The following is a 17,237-nucleotide window of genomic DNA, read 5'->3' as shown; positions in this document are numbered from 1 at the left end:
AAAAAAAGGTATTTTTTAATCTGTAAAGGAGCCATGGAGCAACTTTCATTAACTTTGTGCTGTCACAGATCTATGTTTACTCTAGAAGAAAGCTGCCAGAACATACTTGATCATATTGTCCTGGGCCTAGTGGATTCCTGTATGTTAGTTCTATGAAAATGCATAAACTAATTGATGGTTTCACCTGTTTTCAGGCTGCAAAGATCTGCAACAACATGCTCTTGGCCATCAGTATGATTGGAACTGCTGAGGCTATGAATCTTGGAATCAGGTTGGTTTGATTTTTGTGGTGGATTGAACACCTCAAAAAACATCTTTTCCGTTACAGTTTTTATGTATTATGGTTGACTTCTACTGAGACAATGATTAAAAGAAATAGGTAAACTTTTTGCCAGAAGTTGTCTTACAAAGCCATGAACAGGCTAAAGGGATTATTCAACTAAACTAAACACCACTAAAGGAGGTGTTTTCAGCCTGGGAATATTCTCTTGTATTGACTGCATAGGTTGTTACATTCTACATCTGAAGTTATTTGTTCTGCTGTAGTGCAGCCTACAATAATGTTTGTCTTTCATTATAAACATCCAGAGCTAATATAGAGGTATGTTTTTGTTTGTATTCTAAACTAATGTACAATCTATTCAGAATATTATACTCACATATGGCTCTCATTGGCTTTGTTTATTTCTTGAATTGTTCCAAGACCTATTGTAAAGCGAAACTTCTACTACAGTGTGTATATCAAATTAAGATGAAAGCATAAAACAGAACATCTACCTTTCTTTGACTTTATGAGAGCACTTTGTCCTAATTGCCAAAACTCCTAGTTTGTCAAAAAGCTGGAGTATACTCCTACTACACTCTTGCCAGTGCTGGCTACCATTTCTTTTCTAGGATGTGCTACATCTGACTTTTAAGTGACGTCGTATTTGGGCAAAATTATTTTTATTTTTTAATTGTGATGTATTTATTCTGCTGTGGTCTTTGTCATTTTGTTTTATTTTCCAATTGAGTGTGTGTAAGTATACGTTCAGGATCAAGGTATTTGAACCATTAATAAATTCTTGTTGCCAAATCAAAATAATTTGCAAATGTACAGACAGAGAAGTCCTGTGTTTGAAGAGATTATCTTGCAATTGTGTATCTTTCAGGGGCTTTTCATGAATTATTTATCTGCACAGTTGCATCCTTAAAATTTGCCTGCTAAAACTACAGATACTGCAGGTACTTATCAACTGGGCTCAAGTGTGTTCATGTGGATTTGATACACTATAAAAACAGCAAGAGGGCATCAAATGCTTAAATAAATTTGAAAAAACACCTACATATGTGCACATACACAGGACAATATAATGGATTCGCATTTCCTCTTAATTACCATATCAAGATGCAGTTGTTTTATTGAATTGCCCTTGTCTCAGATGTTAGACTGTCTTGACCTATTAAGTTGTCATGTTGTAATTGAGATAAAAGAGGAATTTGCTTTGCATCAGTGCTAATTGGTTTATCAATATCCTGTACCATTTACATTTTAAAATTGAGAGTCTGTAATATACTGAAGCATGTCTGCATCAAGCCATAATAAAACCAGTAGCATTGTTTACAACTTTTTTAATCCTGTGTTATCCAGAAAGCTTGCATTGGGTTCTGCTTTAAGTCATTCACTTAATAAGGCACAAGGAACTAATTTTTTGTTACAGTTTTATCTACATTTGTAGGAATGACTAAAATAAAATCAAGAAGTTTGGAAGAGGGGTATTCTGGGGCATGTAAGCCTTGTGAAGAGCAAGTTGATGTCTGCAGTCACTGTAGCTTGAAGGTGTTTAGAATTTTTTCCTTTTCCAGTTTAAATTTTGGCTGAATCTGTATTCATCATTCGTCAGCAAAAATCCAATGTGAAAGTAACAATCTATAAGCCTCCCTGCCCTACAATTAAGGTTATCAAGAGGGAATAGTATTTACTGTAGAAGAAACCTGCTGATTTTAAACCAAAGTATAGAAATAGCAGAATCTCATTTAGTCAAAAACTGCATGAAGTTTAAGACAGAGGTGCTTATTTAAAGCCTTAAGAAGTAATTTAGAATCCTTGCATTGATTTTAATTTAGTGATTTAGATCTTGAGAAGATGACTTCTTCTTATAACTAGAATAAGTGCTATCCATTTGGAGTGTGTAAAAATTTCTAATGTAGAAGTTTACAGTTGTCATTCTAATTATTAGAAGTTTTGCTATATTAATAATTTTAGGAAGTTTTTTCTACTCTATAGCTCAAAGGATAGTGTGGCTGCCTGCTCTGAAGAGAGTAGGAAGCTGAACCTGGTTTATTAGATTGATGCATATCTGGTGAAGAAAGTCGGACTTTGACTTAATAATGGTAAAGGATACTGAAAATTTAAAAATTTAGAATAGGAATTTTGGAACTTAAATGTGTTCTTAACTTTCATATAGAATATAAAATGTCTTTATGTCATGCATTGTGTATATCTGCTGCATCATTTACATTGAGTTCTAGGGACTTTGAATAATTAATTATTCAAAATACTGCTGTCAGAACTAGATGTAGCTACAAGATCATATTACAACACCTTCCATTAACTCTAATATATACTCTAAACTTAAGTCTTCAAAGAAGTGTTATATTAATTCTATTAATAAGCCACTTCTTCTCTAATGTTTTCATAAACCATGCAGTCTAAATTTTCATTTTCTGAAGTAGTTAGAGTGACTGGTTTAGTAATTTTATATTTTTAAATTATTGTTTTATTTCTCTTATATTTGAAATTATAGAATTTTTCCAAACTTCGACATAAGTAGCAAATAGAATATGGTGAGGAGGAAAGAAAACTGACATTAATGAACAAAAACTCCACAATAAACTCCCAGAAAAATAGGCCATATTGCCATGTACTTTTGCATTTATATTTCACTTACTTTACTCGAACATCATCTTTATTTACTAATAAAGATATCAATTTTCTCTGGAAGTTATTTGGATTAAATTGCATAAATACTTTTTTTAAATAGTCCCATCCATAGTTCTGACCAATGAAATGCATGTTATGTTCAGTTTTTCCATTACTTTCCTGATGATTTATGAATGTTTCCAGTAAAAGTTAAAAGGTGTGGCAAACGTTGCGGAAATTAATTCACATTGTCATTTATATTTTCTTTTCTTTCTAGCATGTTAATGCAACTTGTCAGTAGAAAAATCTTGAGCACATTTTGCTGTGCAGTTTTACGAGTAGTGTGCATATTGCAAAATACTGAGTTGCTGTGTCAAACTGACACACAGAGTACATGTAAACTGCACAACCCAGAAGTACAAACGTGAAGTGATACTGTCCACAGTCAGAAAACATTTTTCTTTTTCATTTTGCTGGTCATCTCAGTGCCAGTAACTTTGTTCTGCTGAGCCTTGAGCTGCAGTAAAACAATTTCTAATACTAGCAAAATAAAACTCAGAAATGAAATATTGCTGATAGCTGGTTTGTGTTTAGGTCAGGTGGAAGTTGCTGCCTGACAGACAGTTTGCAGTCCCATCAGAAACTGCCTGCAAAGACTCAAGGAAGGGCTTATGTAGTGACACAAGACAGGACAAGATTGCTTAATGTGGTTGGGATGAAAGGGACCAGGAGAGCAGTAAGGGCTCTATGGCAATAACCTTGCTGCAAAATGAATTTGTACTTCCAATAGCAGAGAAAATCATCTCTATGAGGAGGGACTGCAGTGCCACCCAATTTATACCAAAAGCTGCAAATACAGCTCCTTCCTAAGCAATTTTACTCCATGGATTTGTGCCCACCTGTTTTTTTTTAGATAAATAGAGTGAAAAGACAGTAAAAGAATTTTTATTCTCATGCTAAGTTTAAATGTAGTCTCAGTCTCTAGATCTGGTTTCTGTGAGCACCCCCGAGCTATGGCTGTAAGACATGAGCAGAAATGAGAGTTGACAGAGTAGAGAGGAGCATGTCCAACAGGCTGAGGAATGATTAGCCCTGGACACATCCCCACTGCAAAATTTAGAAAGAGTACCTTGAAAAAGAACTCCAAGGTGTGGTTCTGCTGTCTTTGGCATGGGACTACAGCTAAGTCTCATGAAGGTTAGTAATGGCATTGGAGAGCACTTACCTTGTTTAAAACACCAATGGCAAAGTAATTTTTAACTGTGGTAGATGGGTTGTAAGGTTCTGCTTGAATATTTGCACCTTTATACAGTGTTTACCCAAGGCACCTGGAGATGGGAAACTCTCAAGAGTTCAGCTACTTCAGTTGTTATACCTTAAAATGAGACAGGATGGATCTTTCTTGTGAGACACTATTTTAATTTCTGTATCCCTTCAGACTGAGCTTTTGGAGGAGTGTATGAAAAATTCAGGCTGAAGCTTTATTAGAGCTCAGCAAAACTTGAGTTTTGAGCTGCGGCATGAAGGGATACTATTTTGATTTTTTTTTTTTTTTATATGTGCATCTATTGCTTATGCTGTTCACTTCATTAGGAATGTTATTGAAGAAGCATTGATTTGAGGGAGAAATTGTTTTTGTTCTATTATAAGTACAGTTAATACATGAGCTTCTTTTCTGCTTATAAGGGAGAAGAACATTTTGGTAATTGTAAATTCACACACACATGCACAAGCTCTTGCCATGTCCAATGGCAAGTTGTTATGGGGACTGGCAGACTGTCATCATTTTGATAGCTTGAGCAGTATATCTCCTGAACAGCAATGGAGCTCTTATGCAGAGTATCGTATGTTCCCAGCCAATTTACAGGGAAACAGCAATAACATTTTATCATGGTTGAGAGCCCAGTAGCTGCTTCCTATTAAACTTGCCCTTTCAGATACCTGTCTTGGATTAATTTGTTGATTTCAAATGGAAACTCAGTCTTCTCCACTGAAGCATGACTTTCTAGGATAGACTCTTGCTGAATGACAATTACTGTATATTCTGGCTGGTTTCAGACCATTACAAGCTTTGGGCACAGTGGAAGACAGAGGACTTCTTCAGTAACTGATTTTAATATATGTCTAATTTTAACTGTCAGTTATATATGCACCAGTGGATGAATCTTCAGAAAGATGAAATGCAAAGCACTTCTAACTTGCTCTTATTAATGATACACTTGCTGCAAAGGAGGAAAAAAAATAGGTTCAGGTCTCCTGAAGAGAAGCTGCATGGTGTTTAAGAGCTATGAATTTTGAAGAAGCAGGAATACAAACTGACACTATCTTCCTTTTTCTTTTCTCAGAGCAAAAATATGTCAGATCTAGTGCAAGACAGTATTTTACATATCTGTCTAATACATGCATATCTTTTAAAGTATACTTTCACAGAGAGATAGTTGGAACACTGTAAAAAGAGCATTCTTTGGGAGGGTTATATGTGTTTTGAAATAATAAGCTCTCTGTCTTGCAGTATACTCACAGCTGTAACTGCAGGCCTTTCCATGCAGTTGGATATAGCACAAGCAGGCACTACATTGGTAAAAATACTGCTCTGGATGTAACAATGATAAAGAAACAGACAAGTCAAGAGATGTGTTTGAGGGGGAAAAAAGCAACCTCTGTGTATTTGAAAGCTCAGGCTTTGAATGCTCCCAGTGTGGGGTTTTTTTTATTAAAACAATTAAAGCCATTATTTGGAGTGGCTCTTGATGAAGACTTTTATGGTGCGGACTTTGATGCACTATGCACAATAAAATACTGTGAAAACATATTGGTGCTGGAAAACACAGTTTGTATTTTTAAATAAATTATCATTATAAGCATTCAGTTGAATCAGGGGGTTGGAAAAAAAATGGGGAAGAGCATAAAGCGTGATCCCATTTAGGCCAGTGGAGAGTTTCCATTGAATTCCAGGGGCTGCTGCAGCAAATCATAAATAAAAGTGCACAGCAGTACTGCTAAAAAGCTGTCTGAAATACAGAAAATTATCTTGCTTACCATTAGGAAGGCAGACTTGCAGGACACAGTGCCACTATAGGAGTAGGAGCCATGCTGTAGGGTTAAACGTAGTTTTAGCTATGTTAAAACTATGTTAAACATAGTTTTTCAAATCCAGAATGCCTACTGGAATAGATAGACATGCATTTTAGCAACTGTTCCACTGGTAAAGAGCTTTTCTCATCTACAAATTAAAACTTTGAGTGCTTCAGTGCCTGGAAGCACTGTTAGGCTATGGGGATCTGCAAAAGTCTGTGATGTGAGAACTAACATAAAGAACATTGAAATCTATTTAAATAAACTTTGTGGAAGGTTGTGATATATCCCTTTTAAAATGTCCTTTTCTCATCCTGAATTGTTACTGGAGATAGTTCCCTTGCTTTCTCTTTTGTCCTATGTGTAGCTGAACATTTGTACAGTGCCAGATAAACTGCTGCTGCTTGTCCTTGGTATTAATGCAATTGATGTAAAATTACACTTGCAACTTATTATCAGCATAAACGTGAATTCATAGGAGGGTTAATTTTGTAAAATATTGAAGAATTTTCAGGGTCTGCACTGAGCAGCAGTTTATGCCATCATCTCCATGGTAGAACAAATGACGTTTCTACTTGGACAAGCTTTGTTTTATCGGGATCAGTAACCTTATCAGCAGCTGACCCAGAACTATAATATATGTTTGCAAATAGATAACATATGTCACAGTGAAATGCAGACTTGCCTTATAAGCAGGAGCATATAATGAAGATTTAATAATAGCAAAGACAAGAATGCACAGCTGTATATGACGGTAAAGTTTTTCTGATAAGTGCAGCATTTTTATTCACATTATTGGAGCAGAATCAATTGTGTTATCTTGTTTACTTCAAAAGTGCACTATTGTTCACATATAAATGCATTGCACAACCATTTTCGTGTTGCCACACTTGCTTGTGAATTTTTGGCTTTGTTCAGAGAATATTTTTATATGAAGAACAAGTATGGGACCAAGTAGGTAGCCGAACAGAGAATGCCTTTCAGTAATTGAAATACAAGGTAACTATTGTTCTCAAAGGACCTTTAATTTGCTTGCACTTTCAAAATTGCTAGGTGAAGAGGATTTGCTTAGTGCAAAAGGAAAAAAGCTTTGAAAACCTACTGCTTAAATGGCGGATTGATGCTCTTTAATTTAAGATATGGCATCCCTGCCCCCAATATCAATACTCTGTCATTTTTCATGACTTATAATAAAGGGAGAGGAATGATAGTAGGGTCCTAAGATATAAAACAAGTCACCCATGTCTTGTGCGTTTTGACATTAACACTTCTCTTCTTTGACCTTTGACAGATTAGGCCTTGACCCAAAGCTGCTGGCCAAAATCCTAAATATGAGCTCAGGTCGCTGTTGGTCAAGCGATACATACAACCCTGTTCCTGGAGTGATGGAAGGAGTACCCTCAGCCAACAATTATCAAGGTGGCTTTGGAACAACACTCATGGCTAAGGTACATAACACTTGCATGTCAAGTATGTGCAATTGTTTCTCTCTGGGCTTCCAGCAAATGGCCTTCTCAGTGAAACTTTGTGATTACAGGATAATATATAGGCATGAATAGAGGGGAATTGAGCTCTTCCTGTAGCTCTGAATTAATGAGTTTTTTTACAGGGCTTTTCCTTAGTCTCCAGCTTTTTTCTAGCCACTATTACAGCTGAGCCACTCAGTGAGATTATATGCATGATCTTTTTGAGTTCTGCCTTAATAAAGGAGTCCCAATGGACCTGTGAGTATAGTGAGCAAGCCATTTAGGTGCCACTTGCATGACTGCTCTAGAATTTAGGAGCCTAAGTTCAAGAGAGAATTCAAGAGAGAGCACTGGAAATCCAAGTGACTTAATTAGGTGTTGATAGTGGCATAAGCATCTCAGATTTTGGGTCCACTCTCTTCCAGATACCTTTAACTGTGCTCCTGGGCATCTCTAGCAAGCCCTTCCTTGCAGAGCCAATTGCTTGTGTGCATGTCCTTTTGCCTAAGGCCATCTGGAATGCAGAAAGCAACCCACACCACCACCACCTGCTGATCTCCTGCAGGTTTCTGCACCATTCGTTGAGCTCTCCTGAATTGTCTTAGCTGGTGACAGAAGAAGGGCTTCTCATGAGTAATTACATAGTAATCTAAATTGCTTGTCCACAAAGTGGGAGATCTGGTGTTTAGGTCCTTCTCAGCAGTAGGAAGTTGAAAACCTACTGTTAGGTAGGTTTTCTCCCAGGAGAATGCACTTACTGCCATGCTCTTGGCTTTTCCAAGAAAAGCACTGTCCTGAGTAACTCTGTGGTCAGGAAAGCAAAGCTTTTAGAGGCCAAAAGAAAGTAGGTAAGGAGGTCAGAGCTCTGCATCCCACTGATAGGACACACAGTTAGAGGAAGGAGATACAGAACTCTGACTCTTGAACTACTTCTTCACTGAGCACAATGATTACCTAAGGTAAATTATAAAATCAGCTCTGGAAGAGATGTCTCATCTAAGTGCATGAAATAATTCTGCACTGAATATCCATTTCATGGAGATACTGTCCTGAGGGAGACATTTGGGTTCATACAGGATAGGTTTTATGCATACCACTTTATTGAGTGCTCCCAACCAGTTAGGCATTCTGTCCATTTTCAGCTCTTCCATGTAAGTGGAAATGTAGCAGCTTAAAACTAAAACAGCATTCTCAAAGCTGGTGAACTCAGATATTACCATGCAAATCTCCAAAGTGCTGGAGCTCTTATTGATACTGTTCATGTCATTTTGCAGTTGATTTAGGACAATTGGTGCATTTGCACACTCAGTTAAGTTATCGAACTTCTCTTCAGAAGTTATCCACTCTCTTCAGAGTGGGCCCAGAGTGTTTTGCATGTGGTAGCACCAAAAAGCTTTGCTAATGCTGCATGGCTCACAACCCCTCAGTGGCTGCTACATTTTATGTTTATGGACCAATGACCAGGAACTTTCATTTCTTTGAAGAATGTCTTAAAATATTGAAAAGTAGCAGTTTTTACATTGTGTGCATGTCATTGAACATTGGGGACAATAAAGTGTTGTTTAAATTACAGACTTATAAAAAGCATTAGGTTATTGCTTGGAGTTTGCCAGGCAATTAGAGATAAGCAACCTGATCTTGGCCCTGCCTCAAAGCTTGTTGCCATGTTGTGTGTTGTTTTCAGAATCTGTTCTGCCTGTTGTGCCATGTTTCATGCTGCAGTCTCTGTTCTCATGATTGGTAGATCTCAATCTTGTCCAGAACAGCCTCATAGTATAAATGCTATAGGGGCGCACATTTTCTTCCCTCTCTTTTAAGTTTCTTTCTAAAGGGTTGTTTTTTTTTTCCTTTGGTCTTCATCTCCCCTGGAAGAATGCCCTGAAAGATCTTTCTTTAATTGACGGAATAGCAGCCTGGTTTGTGCCTGTTGAAACTGCCAGCTTTTGGTTATAAAGCATCAATGATAACCAAGAGAGAGCTCCTCAGAGAGATTTGTAATTGCTGTTCACCTCTTCTGACTTGCCTCTCCTGACAGTCCTGAAGCCTTCTTTAGGCTAGAATCCTCAGTAAGAAGGAAAGGCATTAAATTCCTCTCATGCCTCTTGAACTATGCTCTGTTTTTCTATACAGATGGAAGATTTCTTGAATAAGTAGCCAAGACAGCTGATCATGTTCAGGCTATTCTTTGGTGCAGTGGTGACCTCTTCTAAGACACTGCCTTTTAGTTTGTGGAAAGACTTTTGCTGCTATCCATTTCATCCTGATGTGTGACATACTATGAAGTTTGTGAATTGTTTGAGGTGGGGACTTTTTTTAAGGGAAATGCAGAGCACGATTTTGCCACTTAAGAAATAAAAAAGAATGTATTCAAAGGAGAAAGAGGTAGGTGAAACCCTGAGGCTGAAAATATTCCACAGTGAAAATATCTAGGAGTGCCTCAGTAACAGTCAGTAAACACCGTTACTAAACTTCAAGCTCCTGCTCACATATCAGAGATGGTAGAAGCTTAAGGCTTTCTTAAAAATATTTTGTCATCAAAATCTCTCAAACAGAGCCAGAGGATCTTTATTTTAAGTGTTTGGGTCAGAAAAGTTTGTCAGACACTTCTGAGAAGCTCTTTGGTCTTGAAATGTGATACTGAAACATACAATTAAGTCAACTTACTGTGAAACCTGCTCTAAAGATTTTGCATTTTTAAAAAAATCTAGTTTAGTTTACCACGCCATGTTTGTTTCCAAAGCATTGGCAGGCCAGAAGTTCCATCTTTCATTGACAGCACAGTTGCTAATTAAATGTCAACTTTGGATCCTGAGAAGAGCTAGATTTATATCATACTCCTCTTGAGTCATGTCAAGGCAGCCTTTGAGCTTTATTCCAAATGGCAGTTTTATTTACATCAACTGCAAAATAAATGCAAGGAACCAGGTAATTCTAAAGTGGAAGCAAATTGTGAATGAGAATCTGTTTCCCTATTCTAAGCTGAGGAAAAGTGTTAGAATGTTCAGTGCACTGAGACATCTGGAAGATGTTGTCAGTTCCAAAGAGTATAAGAGAAGCCATAAAGTATGCTCTCATTTTTACTTTTCCAAATAAGTCAGCAAAGGGAAATTTCTTTCTGAGCTGTTTTGTACTATTTCACTTGAGGAATCTCCAGCCTCAAGTGAAAAGGTGCAAAATACTTCACAATCTGAAGCTAAAGATAAGCTTTACTTACATTTTCTTGTATTTTTTTCCTTCAAAGCTCTAATTCATAGAATGGAGTTTTAGAAAAGCAAAACAACCTTCCTGCATTTCAGTCAGGAGTCCTTGTCCATTTGATTATTGAAATGTTATGGAATATTTCAACCATCTTGGAATCACACTTTCTGTGCTGAAGTGAACAGAGCTACTTTATTGCCTTGGTTTAGGAATGCTATCCCCCAATTTAGTACTCCCACAAAAAAAACCTGTGAGCTGCTCCCCTCCCCCTCTAGTCAGAGACACAAGAGGCGGAGATCATGGGTTGAGATAAGAACTATTTATGGGAAGCAGCCATGATATAAGAACACAAACAGTAGCAGCAGCATCCTAATAACAAAAGAGAGGATTATTTAAATGCAAAATGCTCACCAAGCCCAGGACAATGAAAAGCAATGGTGGACAGAGCCACTCACCACACTTTTCTTCAACCAGAAAGGAACATCCTTTTTTCAGTGAAGCCCGAGAAAGTTCCTTTCCACACCCCAGCAATGACAAAGGATGGTACCAAATAACATTGAGGTCTTGGCCATGCCCACATGGTGCAAGGCTCCACCCCCTCACAGCTACTGCAAAAAATTAACCTTGTCCATTGCCAAAACCAGGACATCTATGAAATTGTATTTGTGCTAACAGTCCATTCAAAATTTTCAGGCATTGTTTCTGTGAATGTCCCTTCAGAGAGAAATAGATCAGTCACCGCTATCAATATCAAGTAGTTTCACTAGGTTGGAATTAGATGACTTTGCCATTCTAATATTCCATTACATTAGTTAAGCTTTCTTGAATAAAATGAATAAAACGGGTACAGATTTCACAAAGAGGGCTTATATATATCATGAAATATCTTACTGTATGCAGGTTATAGTAAGTGTTCCTGGGTTTGTCAGCTCATCAGTCCTTCCACAGAGAAGAAATGATTTGCCCTGATGTAGACGAAAACTATTTTGGATTCTGTGACATCTGATATGTATGTTTTCCCATTTTCCTAGAGCTTGAAGTCATTCGAGGGTAATAGGAAAAGTAACTATAATTCTGATTTGTATCAGAATGACCTTTATAGAGCCGATTTACAGATCGAAGTGACATTTAGAGAGTAGAGTAAGATCTTGAATTTCCTTGTGCTAATTCAAATCCAGACACACAGAAAGTAAAGACCTGTCTTGTAAGTCATCCCTGAGAAGTCAAAGGTGCTCTCAGCAGTACTACAGTCTTTCAGTTCTTCTGTATCAAGGATAGGAACGATCTGTCAGAGTAGAGGAAGAGCATCTTTCCTTACAGGCTTGCAGAGCTGTGGTGAAGAAGGTTTTAAGCTAAAGTTATCTGGGGAGGGGTAACCGGCATTCATCCCACTCCTACCATTTTGATGCCAGGACAGCAATAGCTGTCCAGAGCCTGGAGTTGAATTGCAGGTCCAGCAGGAGAGCACATGAAGAGCAGCACAAAAGAATTACAGCCATTCCAGCCAGTAAATTGGCTTAATCAGGGGCCAGTTTAAATGACTCTTTGCAAATGCTGTGTGTGCATACCTGCAGGGCTGTTGATCTTACTGGCATCACAGAGACATGGAGGGATGACTCCTCTGACTGGGGTGTTGGAGTGGAAGGATTCAGGCTCTATGTCAGTGACCAGCAGGAGTGCATGGAGCTTTGCCTGAGGATGGAGGAGGAGTTGACTGAGAGTTTATGGGTCAGGGTTAACAGGAGAGTAGGGACAGGTGACATTATAGTGGGGACCTTCTACAGCCTATCAGATTTGAAGACTGAGCAAATGAGACAAATATAGACAAATAGGATCTATCTCACATCCACAAGCCTTGGTCCTCAGCGGGGACTTCAACCACACTGCTGGAGGGGCAGCACAGCAAAGCATAAGCAATCCAGGAAGTTCTTGGAATGTGTTGGTAAGAACCTCCTCCAAAGACAGAGGAGCCAATAAGGAGAGGTTGTTATGTTGGACCTTGTTCACATCAGCAAGGAGGGGCTGGTGGGAAATGTGAATCTCAAGAGCAGCCTTGGCTGCAGTGATCATGAAGCAGTGTAGTTCGAGGTCCTTAGGGCAGCAAGGAAGGTACACAAACTAGCTCACTACCCTGGACTTCAGGAGAGCCAGCTTCAGCCTCTGCAGGAATCTGCTTAGTACAGTACCATGATAAGGCCCTGAAGGAAAGAGGGGCACAAGAGAGCAGGTTAGTATTCAAGGATAACCTCCTCCAGGCTCAGGAACAATGCATCCCAACAAGGAGGAAGTCAGGCAAAACCATCAGGAGGCCTGTGCTGATGAACAAGGAGTTACTGGACAAATTCAGTCACAAAAAGAAAGCCTACAGAGGTTGGAAACAAGGACGGGTAGGCTGGGAAGAATACAGACAAATTTTCCAAGCAGCCAGGAATCAGATTAGGAAAGCTGAAGCCGTGATAAAATTAAACCTGACCAGATACTTCAAGAACAGCAAGAAAAGCTTCTATAGATACAGGACCTTATATAGGGTTAGGACTTGGTTGTCCAGAATTTGGAGAAGGCTGAGATACTCAAAGACTTTGCAAAGTGTGAGAGGTGGGCCCTTGTAAATCCCATTAATTTCAACAAGGCCAAGTGCAAGGTGTTGCACTTGGGTTGGGGCAATCCCAAGCACAAATACAGGCTGGGCAAAGAATGGATTGAGAGCAGCCCTGGGGAGAAAGACTTGGGGAAGTATGGGTGGACCAGAAGCTCCAAGTGTGACCTGGCAATGTGTGCTTGTAGCCCAGAAATCCAGTCACATCCTGGGATGCATCAAAAACAACGTGACCATCAGGTCTAAGGAGGCGATTCTCCTCCTCTGCTCTGCTATAGTGAGACCCCATGTGGAGTGCTGTGTCCTGCTCTGGGGCCCCCAACATAAGAAGGCCATGGACCTGCTGGAGTGACTGCAGAGGAGAGTGGTGAAGACTGTCAGATGGCTGGGTCATCTCTCCTATGAAGAAAGGCTAAAAAAGTTGAGGTTGTTCATCCTGGAGAAGAGAAGGCTCTGGGAAGACGTTATAGCACCTTCCAAGAATTATAGGAAGCCTACAAGAGATATGGACTGTGACTTTTGGAAATGTAGTGAGATGATAGGGGCTAATAGCTTCAAACTGAAAAAGGATGGATTTAGATTAGATGTTAGGAAGAAATTCCATACTGTGAGGGTGGTGAGCCACTGGCACAGGTTGCCCAGAGAAGCTGTGGATGCCGCATTCCTGGAAGTGTTCAAGGCCAGGTTCCATTGAGCTTGGAGCAGCCTGATCAGGTGGAAGATGTCCCTTCCCAAGGTCGAGGGCTTGGAATTAGATGATCATTAAGGTCCTATCCAACCCAAACCACTGAAAAACAGGAAAAAATCAACCACACAGAGCAGATTCTATAAACCACCGTAGTTCTGAGTGGATAGGAAATCTAGGCACTAGTAATACTTGAGAGATTCTTTTGCAACTTTCTTGAAATATAGACCTCAAACATTGATTTCATTAACAAGACCTTAAAGCAGCCTTCAGTGCAGGCATTACTTTCCCACTTACTCAAGGGATCTTTGTATATTTATATCCAGGCCCTTGTTAGTGCTTCTGTCTTTGGGTTGTTTCATGTCTGATTCAATTTAGAGTACAAGACATCCTACAGCCTAGCTGGCAGCTGACTATTTCTGGCTAACTATGGTTAGTCACAGTACCTGGTACTCACCTTTGGGTTCTGCCCTATTTATTTCAGATTATAACTGTAGTTGACCAAGGAGGACACATTTCAAATTTGTCCTCTTTGAACCTTCCTGCCCTTTTGTTGACCCAAATACAGTATTTAAAAACACAGTGGAACTATGTGCCTCTATTTAAGAAAGTCATTAAAGAAAAAATCACTCAAGAAGAATTTTGAGTTGTAGCAGACCCAGGACTGCCCTCTTAGCAATTCTCTAATACGTCTTTCCAATTAGGCAGCAAACCAGTTACATTCACTAAGTGACCTATGAGTCTTATTTTGCTATTAATTGTTTAAATTATAGTAAATGTATATTTGCTAAGTGGCTTCTATTTTCTTGTTCTTGAAATTTCTTCTGCCTGATTCTTAACCTGTTTATAGTACTAAAAAATTCCTCTTGTCAAATGAACTAAATTATACTCTTAGAATCTATGTGAAATGCTTCAGTGAATAGCCAGGGAGATTTTTTTACTAGAGATGACATACTCAATGGGGAAAAAGAGTCTGAGCTTTGCTACCAGGTTATATAGTGATCTAGAATCTTAAAATTCTTCTTGTTCTTAAGGTGGTGCCTGCCTGGTAAAGTTTGAGGGTTTTATGTTGAATAACATTGAATTACTGTTTTAAAAAATAAAGACTACAAAATACCTGCTTCTTCCAGGTCTGAAATTTTAAGGCTGGAGTATTGTACTTGTTGGCAGTAGAGTTCTTGTTACAGTGGAAGCCAAATAACCTGTAATATGTACATGGCTGTTTATGTCCTTGTTGTTTCTCCCCTGACTTTTTCTCTTTTTCTTTCCCTCCATTCTTCCTCTCTGCCCTCTTCCTCCCTCTTCTTGCCCCCCCACAGGATCTTGGCTTGGCCCAGATTTCTGCCACCAACACGAAGACACCAGTTCCTTTGGGCTCCCAGGCACATCAGATCTACAGGATGATGTGTGCCAAAGGCTATGCCATGAAAGACTTCTCAGCTGTGTTCCAGTTTTTACGTGAGGAGGAAAGCTTGTGAGCTGTCCTTTGGAAATGGACACAATAACAAACCACATTTTTTTATCCTTATAGCTCATTTGGAAGTTTGTGGATTTAATCAAGCATCCTGCTTCCATACAGATTAATCATCTTTGGCTGTCCAGACCACAATGAACTCCAGAGGTTCCTTATAATTCTTGAAAAGGCAAGCCGCAGGGAAGGGGGATTGTTTGGCAATTAGCCAAGAGCAAGTCCTTTTTTTTTTTTTTTAAAGAACCATCAAAGTTTTTTTCACTAGATGCAATAAATAAATATTTTTTTTATGAAACACTTAACTGTTCACATATAAAATAACTTACGTTATGGCTACAGATTTAGGTGAATCATGAAAAATAAAAGAATGTTTTATTGCAATTTTATCATATATAGTGATCTATTAAAATTTAAAATTAATACCTTATGGAAAAAGGGAATCTATGTTCAATGAGGAAACACATCTTGAGATGGATTTTTTTTGTTGTTTTGGACCTAGTAGCCTTGAGTTGATCAGAAGTTAATTTTTCCTGGGATTTAGATTGCAGATTAAGTTTATAGCACGTGTTCTAAGTGGAAAGCTGTTACACCATGTTTACCTGATAGACTTAGGTCAAATAATATAGAATGTGTGTCTCTCTTGTAAAGCTCCGTTACTGTATTTTGCTAACCCAATTTTATATTTTCTTGTATTCTGTCACACATTTTCAGAACTCAAGATCAGCACTTACCAGAAGTTCTAACGAAGTGTACATTTGTTTTAGGTAATTACTAAAGTATTTTAAATCTTAACAAACCCCATTATTTTGAAAAGAAATAAAATCTATACTGGTAAATGCTTGCTGCACAATTATTTGCTTTTTGTTTAATTTGAGTCTTGTACACGCAGTATTAACCAAAACTTACACTAAGTGGTCTTATTTTCTAATTTTCTGGGTTTTCTACAGATTATCAGATCATCTTGCAAACCCAAGCCTTTCAAAAGCTCTTGTTGTGAAATGCAGACAAATATATAATATATGCAAATATATTTGCATACCTATTACCCTAACCATTCATATCCGATTGGTCTTGCCAAAGTACAGGTACATATTTGGCTTTATAAATACTCACGCTGATTGTACTAGAACTACTCACATTCAAACTCTATGCTTAATGGTCAATTTTGCATCTACGTTCACGTTTTGGTTGTGTGATGGATCCTTTTATAGATGCACATTAGGTTATCAAAATTGTGTGCTTGAATTAGTTCAATTCTGTCAATAATCAGACAACTTGGACACTCTTGTTCAACAAATTAGTAACATCATGCAAAAGCTATTAAACAGTAGTAGTTGATCTCTTCTCCTTTCAGCTTTCTTTGAAAATTGTTTGACATTCCAGGTGATTCAGGGATTTGGGATTCATTATTGTTATATTTGAGTATAGAACTACTGAGAGAAATTGTACTTTTAAAAATGGCTTGTCTCTCTTTTGTTAACAGTATTGTTTCTACAGGATTGCCTTCATTCAGCAATTAGACACAAAACTAGCTGTGGCACAAACAGCCACTCAGGTGCAACATGGCACCATAGTTGCAGGTGTGTGGCCTGACCTTTGCTAACAAGATCCCATACTACATTTATTTCCTACAGGACTCCTGCCTCACATAATGCAAAGGGTAGATCGCATCTTGTTATGACTTTAGGGTCAAGTAGTGAAGGTTGGTTTTGACAGTGGGATCCTTTTGCATTTGGACACTTTGTAATGGATGAGGTAAGGAATTGTAGGAGTGTTCAGTTTTTATCCTCTGTATTTGGCTTGCAGATCTGTCTGGCATCACAGCCCTTATGGGAGACTTCCTT

The 17,237-nt window shown here is 38.4% G+C and overlaps 1 protein-coding gene across 1 annotated transcript in view; it reads left to right on the top strand.

The window, feature by feature from the left end:
* HIBADH (3-hydroxyisobutyrate dehydrogenase) overlaps positions 1-16,229 on the top strand; it is an 85,991-nt gene extending 69,762 nt beyond the window's left edge. The window contains exons 6-8 of the mRNA XM_036378855.2: positions 195-271; positions 7,269-7,425; positions 15,242-16,229. Coding sequence (XP_036234748.1) covers positions 195-271; positions 7,269-7,425; positions 15,242-15,400 — 393 coding nt within the window. The 3' untranslated portion in view covers positions 15,401-16,229. The remainder of the gene's footprint in view (positions 1-194; positions 272-7,268; positions 7,426-15,241) is intronic.
* The last annotated feature ends 1,008 nt before the right edge of the window (positions 16,230-17,237 follow it).

This window comes from Molothrus ater, chromosome 1 (genome assembly GCF_012460135.2).
Source record: "Molothrus ater isolate BHLD 08-10-18 breed brown headed cowbird chromosome 1, BPBGC_Mater_1.1, whole genome shotgun sequence".
Taxonomy (NCBI): domain Eukaryota; kingdom Metazoa; phylum Chordata; class Aves; order Passeriformes; family Icteridae; genus Molothrus; species Molothrus ater.
This window is presented reverse-complemented; position numbering and strand designations above follow the sequence as displayed.